This window comes from Calonectris borealis, chromosome 1 (genome assembly GCF_964195595.1).
Source record: "Calonectris borealis chromosome 1, bCalBor7.hap1.2, whole genome shotgun sequence".
NCBI lineage: Eukaryota > Metazoa > Chordata > Aves > Procellariiformes > Procellariidae > Calonectris > Calonectris borealis.
Genome location: NC_134312.1, coordinates 219565250 through 219578949, shown reverse-complemented (window position 1 = coordinate 219578949; position 13700 = coordinate 219565250). Strand labels below are relative to the sequence as shown.

Sequence of the window (13700 nt, the reverse complement as noted above, 5' to 3'; positions counted from 1 at the left end):
CACCCCCCCGAGCCCTGCCGTGCCCCCCTCTCCCCGCCCGCAGAGCTACGAGATCCGCATCCCGGCGGACCAGGGCATCGCGGGGCACGTGGCCACCACCGGGAAGATCCTCAACATCCCGGACGCCTACGCCCACCCGCTCTTCTACCGGGGGGTGGACGACAGCACCGGCTTCCGCACCCGCAACATCCTCTGCTTCCCCATCAAGAACGAGAGCCAGGGTGAGGGCGGCGGCACCGCGCCGGGCCAGCGCCGCGCACACGGGCACGGCACCGTCCCGGCACGCGGGTGCCAGCCTGTGTCCTTGCGTGTGGGCACGGCACCGTCCCGGCACGCGGGTGCCATCCTGTGTCCTTGCATGTGGCACGGCACCGTCCCGGCACGCGGGTGCCAGCCTGTGTCCTTGCATGTGGGCACGGCACCGTCCCAGCACGTGGGTGCCATCCTGTGTCCTTGCGTGTGGGCATGGCACCGTCCCGGCACGTGGGTGCCATCCTGTGTCCTTGCATGTGGGCACGGCACCGTCCCGGCACGTGGGTGCCATCCTGTGTCCTTGCACATGGGCACGGCACCGTCCTGGCACGTGGGTGTCATCCTGTGTCCTTGCATGTGGGCACGGCACCGTCCCGGCACGTGGGTGTCATCCTGTGTCCTTGCATGTGGGCACGGCACCGTCCCGGCACGTGGGTGTCATCCTGTGTCCCGGCACAAGGGCATGGCACTGTCCCGGCACGTGGGTGCCATCCTGTGTCCTTGCATGTGGGCATGGCACCGTCCCGGCACGTGGGTGTGATCCTGTGTCCCAGCACGTGGGCACGGCACCGTCCTGCGGCATGTGGGCACAATCCTGTCCTGGCATGTGGGCATGGCACCGTCCTGGCACGTGGGTGTCATCCTGTGTCCCGGCACGTGGGCATGGCACCATCCCGCAGCACGTGGGCAAAATCCTGTCCTGGCATGTGGGCACGGCAGCATCCTGGCACGTGGGTGTGATCCTGTGTCCCAGCACGTGGGCGCAGCACCGTCCCGGCACATGGGTGTCATCCTGTGTCCTGGCACGTGGGCACCGCACCGTCCCCGGCACATGGGTATGATCCTGTCCTGGCACGTGGGCACGATCCTGCCCTGGCATGTGGGCATGGCACCGTCCTGGCATGTGGGTGTGATCCTGTCCCAGCACGTGGGCACAGCACTGTCCCCCGGCATGTGGGCACGATCCTGTCCCCAGTACGTGGGCATGATTCTGTCCACAGCACATGGGCACAATCCTGTCCCCAGCATATGGGCACAGCACCGTCCCTGGTACATGACCATGATCCTATCCCAGCACATAGGGATGATCCCGTCCCCAGTATGTGGGCACAGCACTGTCCCTGGTACATGGGCACGATCCTGTCCCAGCACATGGGCACAATCCTGTCCCCAGCACGTGGGCACAGCACTGTCCCTGGTACATGGGCACGATCCTGTCCCTGGTACATGGGCATGATCCTGTCCCACCACATGGGCACGATCCTGTCCCCAGCATGTGGGCACAGCACTGTCCCTGGTACATGGGCACGATCCTGTCCCTGGTACATGGGCATGATCCTGTCCCACCACATGGGCACGATCCTGTCCCCAGCATGTGGGCACAGCACTGTCCCTGGTACATGGGCACGATCCTGTCCCAGCACACGGGCACGATCCTGTCCCAGCACATGGGCACAGCACTGTCCCTGGTACATGGGCACGATCCTGTCCCAGCACACGGGCACGATCCTGTCCCCTGTCCCCCTCCGCTCCCAGAGGTCATCGGGGTGGCGGAGCTGGTCAACAAGATCAACGGCCCCTGGTTCAGCAAGTTCGACGAGGACCTGGCCACCGCCTTCTCCATCTACTGCGGCATCAGCATCGCCCACGTAGGTGCCTGGGGGGTCCCCAGCTCTGAGGGGGGGCAAGGGGACCCCTCCGCTCCGCCCCAGAGCTGGCCACAGCCCAGAGGGACGGGGATGGGGGGACGTGCGTGTGTGGTCCCTGTTCCTTGGGGACAAGCGGTGGTGGCGATGGGATGGGATGGGGAGGGCACACGTGGGGGGCCAGGGAGGACTGGGGGGTGCTGGGGGGGGGGGTGTGCCCACCCCCAGCGCTCCCGTACCCCCCTCCCGCCCCGCAGTCGCTGCTGTACAAGAAGGTGAACGAGGCGCAGTACCGCAGCCACCTGGCCAACGAGATGATGATGTACCACATGAAGGTGAGGTGGCACGGGGACGGGGACACCAGCTGGGACCCCCCCTGCCAGCCCGGTGCCCCCCCGCTCCACCCCGAGGTGGTGGCACGGGTGAGGTGGCGGTGACACCCCAGGGCTCTCTGCTCTCGCTGGGGCTGATGTGGCCCTGGGGACAGCTTGGGGACACCGTGGGGACCCGGTCACAGCGCGGGCCACCGGCCATGGCTCCCGCAGGTGTCGGACGATGAGTACACCAAGCTGCTGAGCGAGGGCATCCAGCCCGTGTCCACCATCGACCCCAACTTCGCCAGCTTCACCTACACACCGCGCTCGCTGCCCGAGGACGACACCTCCATGGTGAGGGCCACGGGGACGGTCCCCAACTGTCACCGTCCCCTGCCTGCCCTCGGTCAGGTCGTGTACCCCAACCCCAGGGTGCTGGGGGGCTGGGATGGGGGGCACGAGGCTGCACCCCCAAGCATCTTCCTGCCTGCCAGGCAGGGACAAGGGTGGCACGGGGGGACCCTGCTGGGCGTTGTCACCCCCTGTCACCCACCCTGTCCCCTCCGCAGGCCATCCTGAGCATGCTGCAGGACATGAACTTCATCAACAACTACAAGATGGACCGCCAGACGCTCACCAGGTGGGTCCCCATCCCTGGCCCCCGCCCCACGCCCACCTCTGGGACCCCTGGGCAAGCGGGGGGTCCCTGGGGGGTGAAGACCCCCCCTCCTCATGGTCCTGCCGCCCCCCAGGTTCTGCCTGATGGTGAAGAAGGGCTACCGCGACCCCCCCTACCACAACTGGATGCACGCCTTCTCCGTCTCCCACTTCTGCTACCTGCTCTACAAGAACCTGGAGCTCGTCAACTACCTGGAGTAAGGCTGGGGACGGTCCCCAGCCCTGTCCCCGTCCCCCAGCCCAGCCGGGGTGCTCCCTGCCCTCCCGCCTGCCTCAGTTTCCCTCCTTCCCCTCCCTCAGAGACATCGAGATCTTTGCCCTCTTCATCTCCTGCATGTGCCACGACCTGGACCACAGAGGCACCAATAACTCCTTCCAGGTGGCCTCGGTGAGCCGAGCCCAGCGCTGGGACGTGCATGGGTGGGGGGGACGGGGACAGGGCTCGGAGGGGTCTTCACCCCCCAGCTCTGTGACTCCGGCCGCTCTGCCTTGCAGAAATCAGTCCTGGCCGCTCTGTACAGCTCGGAGGGCTCCGTCATGGAGGTAAGGTCCTCCCCCAAAAACTGGGGCTCCGGCCGTGCGGCAGCGTCCCTGCCTGCACCCTGCCTGCACCCTGCCTGCTCCCACGGCCTCGGTTTCTCCCGCAGAGGCACCACTTCGCCCAAGCCATCGCCATCCTCAACAGCCAGGGCTGCAACATCTTCGATCACTTCTCCCGCAAGGTGAACCCCCAACCTTGGCACCTCTTCCATGCCACCCCCCTGCCCGGGCTGAGCCCCCTCGTGCCCTCCGGACCCCCAGCTCCCCATCCCTGGATCCGGCCCTTGGGATGCAGGGGCTGGCAGGGGCACGGAGCCGGTCACACCAGCCACCTTGCCTGCCCTTGCAGGACTACCAGCGCATGCTGGACCTCATGAGGGACATCATCTTGGCCACCGACCTGGCCCACCACCTGCGCATCTTCAAGGACCTCCAGAAGATGGCAGAAGGTGAAGCTCCTGTGCTTGGGGTTGGGGGGTGCGGTGGGAACTCATCCCACCAAGGCTGGGAGGTGGCACGGCAGGAACCGGTTGTCCCCAAAGTCCTCGTGTGGGGGGTGATAGGGGTTGTGGGGCTCCTTCCCGAGCCCCCCACCCCAACCCCTGCCCCGCTCCCTGCCCGGCAGTGGGCTACGACCCCAAGAACAAGCAGCACCGCAGCCTGCTGCTCTGCCTGCTCATGACCTCCTGCGACCTCTCCGACCAGACCAAGGGCTGGAAGACCACCAGGAAGATCGCGGTGAGTGCCACACCGTGGGACTGACCCCCTGAATGCCACCCCCCACCCCGGGGCACCCGCACGTCCCCAGGTGCCAGGGACCTGCCTGCCCCTTGCAGTGGCATCATGCCTCATGGAGGGGGTCCCCGTGGGGGACCACGCAGCAGCCCCCCCATGCCGGGACCGTGTCCCTGCCCAATGCAGAACCGTTGGAGAGGGGTCTGGAGGGCAGGCGGGGTGGGGGGGGGGGGTCACCCCAGGCACGCACCCCCCCGTGCTGACAGCGTGTCCCTTGCAGGAGCTGATCTACAAGGAGTTCTTCTCCCAGGGTGACTTGGTAGGTAGCACCAGGGCTTGGTGCAGGGTTGGGCTTGGCCAACGCTCTCGGCAAGTGCCATGGGGGGCTCGGATGAGGTGGGCAGGGAGGTCTTGGCCAGGAATGGGGAGGGGACTGCCACCAGCATTGACCCCCCCTCCTCTTGCCACCGCTGCAGGAGAAGGCCATGGGCAACCGCCCGCTGGAGATGATGGACCGGGAGAAAGCCTACATCCCCGAGCTGCAGATCAGCTTCATGGAGCACATCGCCATGCCCATCTACAAGTGAGCCCCAGGGCTGGTCTGGGGTGGGGGGGACCCTCTCCCACCACCCACCCCTTGCCATGCCAGGGAGGGACGGGGGGGTGCTGGGCAAGGCGTCTTGCAGATGGTAAGGGGAGTTTCCAAGCAGCGGGGATGGGGGGAGCGGGGTTGCACCCATCTAAGGGGGTGCAAGCCCATGCTGACGGGGTGCCCCCCCACCCCAGGTTGCTGCAGGACCTCTTCCCCAAGGCGGCGGAGCTCTACGAGAGGGTGGCCAGCAACCGGGAGCAGTGGACGAAGGTCTCCCACAAATTCACCATCCGGGGTTTGCCCAGTAACAACTCCCTGGACTTTCTGGATGAGGAATACGACCCGCAAGCCCCCGACCCCCAGCTCAACGGCTGCCTGGAGCCAGAGGGGGGGCAGCCCGAGGCGGGGGCCGAGTGAAGGGGGGTGATGGGGGGGCCGGGATGGGGCTGGGGACCAGAAGCATCCCCAACCCTCGTCCCCCAGCCCATCGGGAGGAGGTTTGGGGGAGACATCAGTGACTCCGGACCACCACGGTGAGGTCCTTCCCCACTGGTGGGGTGACTGTCCCCTCCCGCCGGGGCAGGTATTCAGGTGTCCCCTCCCTGGACCCCTCTTTGCTGGGACGCTGCCTCGTGGCCGGGGACACTGGGGGGGGGACACACACCATGGGGGGTGGATGTGCTTTAAATTGCCTTAAGGCTGCAGGTCCTGTCCCCCACAGGGTGACAATGGGGACGATGTCCTCGCTGGAAGCACCCCCGGAGGGGTCGTCCCCTGAAATGGGGCTGTGGGTCTGCGGGGGTCAGCGGGACGGAGGGGGACGGCGTGGGGCAGGATGGCGAGGGGCAGTGGGAGTGTGGGTGGGCTGCAGGGCATTGGGAGGGAGGGGGGTCCCCGTGGACCCCACAGAGGGACGTGAGGCTGTGGGAGGAGGGCTGGGAGGTCTGAGGATGGAGGGGTCAGGATCGGGCCCACGGCAGGAGGCTGGAGGAGGGAAGAGGCACCCGGCGCGGGATGGCCGTGGCCGTGGGATGCTCTGCCTGCATCCCCTGCCAGCCCGGCCCCCACCGCTCCCCAACCAGCTCCCGCCTCCGCCCAGCAGCTGCCGAGCATCCCTTGGCTAAAAGCCTCCCCCCCCGCCACGGGGGACCCCCGCACCCACTCACCCGTGGAAGGACTCGTGTCCCTCGCCCAGCCTGGTCCCACGCAGCCACGTCCCCTGCAAGGGCTACACGCGTGCCAGGGCTGGGGGGGGCTCCTGCTCCTGGTTTGCACGTACTGGGGGGGGCTGCGCTCCCACAGGGACGCGGCGGAGGGTCTGGTCCCCACCGTGTCCCCGCCGTGTCCCCAGCGCGTGGGTGTTTGGCTTGGCACCGTGGTGCCCACCCAGCAGCCTCCTCTCTGCAAGCGGCCTGCACCGCTGACCAACGTGTCCATGAGCATCCCCAGCTTGCAGTGGCTTCACAACTCCTGCCATACCGACCACCGTGCATGGACCTTGCCGGCGTCCCATGGTCCCTCTGATCCTGCAGACCACCATGCACGGATCCTGATGGTCTCCTCTGGTCCCTCCGTCCCATTGACTGCTGTGCATGGACCCTGCCAGTGTCCCATTGTCCCTCCCGTCCTGCAGACCACCGTGCATGGAGCCTGCCAGTGTCCCATGGTCCCTCCGGTCCTGCAGACCACCATGCATGGACCCTGACGGTCTCCTGCAGTCCTTCTGATCCCATCAACTGCCATGCATGGACCCTGCCATCCTCCTGTGGTCCCTCTGGTGCCACTGACTGCCATGCATGGACCTTACCATCCTCCCGTGGACCCTCTGGTCCTACAGACCACCATGCCTGGACAGTGATGGCCTCCTGTGGTCCCTCTGGTCCTACTTAGCACCATGCATGGATCCTGTTGGCTTCCCCATGGTCCCTCTGGCCATACACGGACCCTGCTGGTCTCCCACCATCCCTCCTGCCCTGCTGACTGCCTCGCATGGACCCTGCCATCCTCCTGTGGTCCCTTTGGTCCTACAGACCACCATGCATGGACGGTGATGGCCTCCTGTGGTCCCTCCTGTCCTACCAACCACCGTGCATGGATCCTGCTGGCCTCCTGTGGTCCTTCCAGACCTATTGACTGCCATGCATCGACCCTGCTATTTTCCCATGGTCCCTCTGGTCTTGCAGACCACCATGCATGGATGGCAATGGCCTCCTGTGGTGCCTCTGGTCCTACAGACCACCATGCATGGACGGTGATGGCCTCCTGTGGTCCCTCCTGTCCTACCAACCACCATGCATGGATCCTGCTGGCCTCCTGTGGTCCTTCCAGACCTATTGACTGCCATGCGTCAACCCTGCCATTTTCCCATGGTCCCTCCTGTCCTACCGACCACCATGCATGGACCCTGCTGGCCTCCCCGTGGTCCTTCCAGTTGCACGACCCACCGTGTGTGGACCCCCTCAGCCCCGGGGGCTCTGCTCAACCAGCCCTGCAGGTTCCCTCCAGCTGTGCGTGACCCAGCTCTGTGTCACCCCAACCAAAGCCACCCGAAACACCCATCAACAGGGGAACCAGGCCAGGGGACCCCCCCCGAGCAGCTCGCCTTGGGGTTGAGCCGAAGGAGGGGCTGGGGATGAGGGTGGATGCTGAGCCCTGAGGGACTGGGGTGCGCTGAGCCCCCCTGCCTGCATCACCCTGCTCATGGCAGCTGGTGGCTTTGCCGTCGCGGCAGGCGAAGGCGGTGGAAGCGGCGCAGTGAAATCCTGGACCAGGTTCGGTCCCACCGGGTTCGGTCCCACCGGGGTCAAGGGCAGCCCATGTGCAGCCACGGGGCCGTTGGCCGCCCCATCCCCGCTCCGCCGCAGCGTCCCACGGCACCATCCCCGCGCCGAGCCCCGGCGGTGCCGCAGCGGGTCCCCGCGGCACGGCGGTGCTCCCAGCGCGCCGGACCCCTCCCGGATTTGAGCTATGGGGCGGCCGTTCCTCTTGTCTCGGCTGTAAGCGACGCCTCGCCCGTTTTCTTGGGGTACCCGGAGCGCGTGTGTCTGTGGGAGCAACGAGACCCCCCCAAAGCCGAGCTGCTCCCCGGGGACGAAGTGAACTGAATTCCTTTTGCCTTACCTACTCGGAGATGCCTTTAGCGAGATGCTTTGCCCAAGCCCCGGTAGGACCCACCCGGTGACCGCGTCTGGCTGCTGGCCCACGGCTTCGCCTACGAGACCCCCCTCTCAAGCCCTTCTCCCCCCTCCCCACGCCGCCGTGCAAGGACACGGGGAGGGGGGCACAGGGACGGTCCCAGAAGGCAGCAAACCCCCAAACTGCAAGCGGAGGAAGGCGGCTCCAGCCCCGGCGTGATGCCGGCACGGCCGTGCCATCAACGCGCCGACGGGCACCCCAGCCCGGTGCCAGTCCGGGGTCTCGCCAGCCTAAACCGGTGCCAACGGATGCTGGGGGGGTCCTGCACTGGGGTGCCGCATCCCGGGTACCACGCCATGGGGGGGGAACACGCGCAGGGATGCCCGTTTCCCAGCTGTATCCCACTTTTCCAGCCCTCGCCGCTGGTGTGCGTAGGTGGTCGATGCTTTCCCGGCTCCCACCCCTGTACATAACCCTATGGATACCGGGGAGCGCAGCTGGCACCCAGCCCGGCTCCCCCACGGGTGTGCACGGGCGTGCGTGGGTGTGCAAAACCTCCTCCGGCTTTTCTGTCCTCCCCTCTCCCGGCGCTGGTTGGTCTGGGCGCCAGCGGAGCCCGAGGAGGAGACTACTCCTCCTCCTCCTCCTCCTCCTCCTCCTCCTCCTCCTCCTCCTCCTCCGCCTCCTCCTCCACCACCGCCTCCTCCTCCTCCTCCGCCTCCTCCTCCTCCTCCTCCTCCTCCTCCTCCTCCTCCGCCTCCTCCTCCACCACCGCCTCCTCCTCCTCCTCCGCCTCCTCCGCCGCCTCCTCCTCCTCCTCCTCCTCCTCCTCCGCCTCCTCCTCCACCGCCGCCTCCGCCTCCTCCTCCTCCTCCTCCTCCGCCTCCGCCTCCTCCTCCTCCTTCTTCTTTATTTTTTTTTTTTTTGGTGGGTTTTGGTTTTCCTAAATAAATTTCATACGTCGATCTCCCCGCGGCGGGTCGGTGGGTGCCTCGTGTCGGGGATCCCGGGGGATGCTCCGGAGCGGGTGTCCCCAGGGACGTGCAGCGGCAGCGGGGAGGGACAGCCTGGGGGTGGGGACGAACCTGGAGGTGCGTGAGCTGTGGGAGGTGTGCGGGGCAGCACGGTTTGGGGGTGCAGGCAGGGGTTTGGGGGTGCAGGCAGGGGTTCCCTTGCAAGGGGGCCGCAGGCCCCCCCCTCCCCAGCCCCCGTCACAGCGCCGGTGGGGACTGGGTGGCTACAGCTGAGACTTACACACCCCAAAACTGCCCTTGGGGGGGGACTCCAGCCCCCCTGGGATGCTCTGGTCCCCCCTGGATGCTCCGACCCGGCCTGGGATGCTCCGGACCCTCGGGATGCTCCGATCCCCTGGGATGCTCCAACCCCCTGGGATGCATTGGCCCCCCTGGGATGCTCCGGCCCCCCCCAATGCCCTGTTCCCTCCTGGAATGTTCCAGACCCCCAGGATGCTCCGGACCCCCGGGATGCTCTGGACCTCCCAGGATGATCCCTCAGGATGACTCAGGCACCAATCCCTTGGGATACTCTGACCCCCCGGGATGCTCCAGCCCCCCCAGTCCCAATCCCCATCCACTGACCCCCTCGTGCTCGCTTGGGGGCCGCGTTGGGACCCCCCATTCCCGGGGCAGCCGCTGGAGCTGGGCCCAGGCCAGGATCCAGCTTGGATGGGACTGGGGCAGGATCCAGCCCGGAACAGGACCCCCCCACACACCTGGGCTGGGACTGGGGTGCAAGATGGGCTGGGCTGGGGACACCCCTGCCCCATGACTGACACGGGGTCAGGACCCGGCCCCAGTTGGGACCCCTCTGTATCCAGCTGGGTCCTGGGCTGTGCCAGGATGCGATGGGGCAAGAGGCCCCCCCCCCCAGGACAGGATTCCCACCCCCCACGCAGGATCCCCCAGCCCTGCAGCCCCAGGAGGGCAGGATCCGGCAAGGCCAGGACCCCGCACCCCAGGTCACCCACGGGTCCCTTCCCCAGCGCAGGGGTGCAGGATCCGACCCTGGGCTGCTCCTCTGGGTGCAGCAGCCGTCCCTGCACGGCCCCGGAGGGGACCCCCCTAGAGCCCGGCCCTGCCCATCACCTTCGCATCAGGGCTGTGGTTTTCATTCCGGCTCCCGGCCTAACGAGCCGCCCCGCTAATGAACAATTTATTACCCAGGATCGATGCAGCGCTTTCATCCCGGCCCGAGCCGATGGCTTCATCCCCAGACAACGGCGTTTAATGCCCGGAGGAAAAGTCCCCGGAGGCTTCGACGCTGGCACACGCTGGCGCCGGGCGAGCTGCTGAAATTGGGGTGAAAAACTGCAAAAACTGTCAAGTGTCCCTCAGCCCGCTGCCGGCCGCGGTTCAACCCGGCAGCAGAGCCGAGAGCAAATCCCGGGATTAAATCCTTTAAGGCTGAGCAAGTCCCGGAGCGGGGCTTGGTGCTGCCGGGGGACACCAGCAGCATTCGGGGTCTCCAGCCACGAGCTCCCCCCTCCTGCCTCCGACACCGATGGCTCCATGTCCTTGGTGACGTCCCTTTGCCTTCCTGGGGGGCACGCAGGGTGCTGCAGCCACGTGCCCCTCACCCTGGCCTCGGGGCTGTCCCCCGTCTGTCTGTCTGTCCTTCCCTGGCTGCCCGTCCGGCTGCCACCACCCCGTCCCCACTGCCTGGGTGGCCTCAGGATGCTGGGGTGGGTGGCCGTGCCCCCGCGCAGCATCATCCCCACGGGGTGCAGGTGTCTCCGGGCACCCCACCTGAGTGACCCCCCAGGTAAGGGTCCCGCATGTCCCCCACCTTCGGGCCAGCCCCCTCCCGGAGCCGGGGTGAGTTTTGGGGGGCTGCTCAGCACCCCTCTGCCTCCTCCCTGGCCCCATCCTGCTGCCCCGGGCCTGGCCGGGCCCCTGCAGCACCCCCAGCTCCAGCCCCGGGTTCCCAGGGTGGGGGTCCCTGCCTCTGTCCCCCCACCCCGGCATGGTGGGTCCCCATGGGGCCATGGGGCTCACGCCGTGGGGTGGGGGGGCAGGGCTGTGCCCAGCCGTGGGGCTCAGTGAGGTGCTGTGCACCCATGGGTGCAATCCTGCAGCTGGGTGTTCTATACTCACCAGCACAGCCTTGCAGTGAGGTGCTGTGCACCCATGGGTGCAATCCTGCAGCTGGGTGCTGTGCATTCATCGATGCAATCCTGCAGCCAGGTGCTGTGCGTCCATCAGATCAGCCTTGCAGTGAGGTGCTGTGCACCCATGGGTGCAATCCTGCAGCCAGGTGCTGTACATCCATCGGTGCAATCTTGCAGTGATGTGCTGTGCATCTGTCAGTGCAATCCTGCACCCAGGTGCTGTGCACTCATGGGTGCAATCCTGCAGCAAGGTGCTTTGTATCCATTGGAGCAGCCTTGCAGTGAGGTGCTGTGCACCTGCGGGTGCAATCCTGCAGCAAGGTGCTGTACATCCACCAGCACAGCCTTGTGTGCATCCATCAGAGCAGCCTTGCAGCCAGGTGCTGTGCACCCATGGGTGCAGCCTTGCAGCGAGGTGTCCCTGGGCTCCCTTCGAGCCAGTGCACAGCACCGCACTGCGCTGCACAGCACCACATTGCACAAGACCCCTTGCATTGCACCGCCCAGCACTGCGCAACACCGCACGGTGCCACAGAGCGCAGCACTGCACTGCATCTCACCGCATTGCACTGCACAGCACCACACTGCAGTGCACCACAATGCACCGCAGTGCACAGCAGCACGCTGCACCACACAGCACCACACTGCACCGCACCGCACAGCACCGCACAGCACTGCACTGCACCACACAGCACTGCACAGCATCACGCTGCACCGCCCCACACAGCACCACGTAGCACTGCACCGCACCGCACTGCACCGCGCAGCGTCGCGGGCCGCTGTGGCCCTGCTCCCCCCCTGCCCTGGGCGCAGGCAGGCAGCGCTCCTTCCCTCCCCCCGCCGCCCAGGCAGGGTGAGGGCAGGGCGGGAGGGGCCGGGCCACACCCTGCGGTGCTGCAGGCAGGGCCCCACCTCCGCTGCCTGCACTCGCTGCCCGCCCCGGAGGCCTCGTGGTTGCGAAGCCGCAGCCGGGAAGTGGCACACCCCACCGTGGGGCCCTGCCTGCTCCTGCCTGTCCCTGCCTGCTCCTCCTGCCCAGCCCTGCCTGTCCCTGCCTCATCCTGCCCAGCCCTGCCTGCTCCTGCCTGTCCCTGCCTCCTCCTCCTGTGTGGCCCTGCCTGTCCCTGCCTGCTCCTCCTGCGTGGTCCTGCCTGTCCCTGCCTGCTCTTGCTTGTCCCTGCCTGCTCCTCCGGCCTGTACCTGCCTGTCTCTGCCTGTTCCTGCCTCTCCCTGCCGGCTCTTGCCTGTCCCTGCCTGCTCCTCCGGCCTGTCCCTGCCTGTCTCTGCCTGCTCCTGTCCGTCCCTGCCTGCTCCTGCCTGTCTCTGCCTCCTCTTGCCCGGCCCTGCCTCCTCCTGCCCAGCCCTGCTTGCTCCTCCTGCCCGGCCCTGCCTGTCTCTGCCTGCTCCTGCCTGGCCCTGCCTCCTCCTGCCCGGCCCTGCTTCCTCCTTCCCGACCCTGCCTCCTCTTGCCCAGCCCTGCCTCCTCCTCCTGCCTGTCCCTGCCTGCTCCTCCTGCCCAGCCCTGCCTGCTCCTGCCCGGCCCTGCCTCCTCCTCCTGCCTGTCCCTGCCTGCTCCTCCTGCCCAGCCCTGCCTGCTCCTGCCCGGCTCTGCCTCCTCCTCCTGCCTATCCCTGCCTGCTCCTCCTGCCCAGCCCTGCCCTGCCCTGCCTCCTCCTCCTCCTCCTCCTCCCGCCGGGCCCTGCCTGCTCCTGCCCAGCGCAGGCCCCGCCCCCACGCTCCGTGGGTGGCGGGGGGTGGGGCTGTTTGGGGGTGCCCGTGGGAATAAACCGAGTTCCATTCCCACAGCGGTTCTGATTGGCTGCTCTGTTGCAGGAGGCGGGCGAATGGAGGGGGAGGCAGCCAATGAGGAGGAGAGGGGAGGGGCTGCCTGCAGGCAGGGCTGAACTTCATTGGAGGAGGAGAGGGAAATTGGGGTCCCTGCCTGTTCCTGCCTGCTCCTCCTGCCCGTCCCTGCCTGCTCTTCCTGTCCGGCCCTGCCTGTTCTTCCTGCCCGGCCCTGCCTTCTCCTGCCTATCCTTGCCTCCTCCTGCTTGTCCCTGCCCATCCCTGCCTGCTCCTGCCCGGCCCTGCCCAGCATTGGGGTGTCCCAGGTCCCGTGTCGGCGTGTCCCCTGTCCCCACCCCAGCTGCCTGCTGGGGTGGCACCAGGCAAAGGCCGGGCAGGAGAGGACGTCCCCACGTCCCCCTGTCCCCACGTCCCCCTGTCCCCACGTCCCCCTGTCCCCAGCTGGGGAAGGCAGGTCCTGCTGCCAGAGAGGGCCAGGAGCCACGGGGTGACAGTCCCCAGTGTCCCCAGGGCTCCCGGTGGCACCCTGGGGCTTGGTGACACAGTGGGACCCCTCTCCCGCAACAGAGAGGTGGGACCCCACGGGGGAGGTGGGACCCCACGCAGGGGATGGGACCCCACGGAGGGGATGGGACCCCCACGGGGGAGATGGGACCCCACGGGGGAGGTGGGACCCCACGGAGGGGATGGGACCCCCACGGGGGAGATAGGACCCCACGGGGGAGGTGGGACCCCACGGGGGAGGTGGGACCCTACCCCAGAGCCAGAGGGGCAGGGGGGGTGGGTCGGCGTGGGCTGTGAGGGGGGGCGGGGTGAGTGTGCACGGCTGGGGGTGCACGTGGGGTGGGGGTGCACGTGGGTGGGTGCCTACACGC

General features: G+C 67.5%; 1 protein-coding gene across 1 annotated transcript in view; it reads left to right on the top strand.

The window, feature by feature from the left end:
• PDE2A (phosphodiesterase 2A) overlaps window positions 1–5174 on the top strand; it is a 65919-nt gene extending 60745 nt beyond the window's left edge. The window contains exons 18-31 of the mRNA XM_075140631.1: window positions 44–221; window positions 1789–1901; window positions 2156–2233; window positions 2444–2566; window positions 2782–2852; window positions 2965–3087; window positions 3191–3278; window positions 3386–3433; window positions 3538–3612; window positions 3780–3879; window positions 4056–4168; window positions 4446–4484; window positions 4642–4748; window positions 4952–5174. Of these exons, the coding sequence (XP_074996732.1) occupies window positions 44–221; window positions 1789–1901; window positions 2156–2233; window positions 2444–2566; window positions 2782–2852; window positions 2965–3087; window positions 3191–3278; window positions 3386–3433; window positions 3538–3612; window positions 3780–3879; window positions 4056–4168; window positions 4446–4484; window positions 4642–4748; window positions 4952–5174 (1479 nt within the window). The remainder of the gene's footprint in view (window positions 1–43; window positions 222–1788; window positions 1902–2155; window positions 2234–2443; window positions 2567–2781; window positions 2853–2964; window positions 3088–3190; window positions 3279–3385; window positions 3434–3537; window positions 3613–3779; window positions 3880–4055; window positions 4169–4445; window positions 4485–4641; window positions 4749–4951) is intronic.
• Window positions 5175–13700: the final 8526 nt, after the last annotated feature.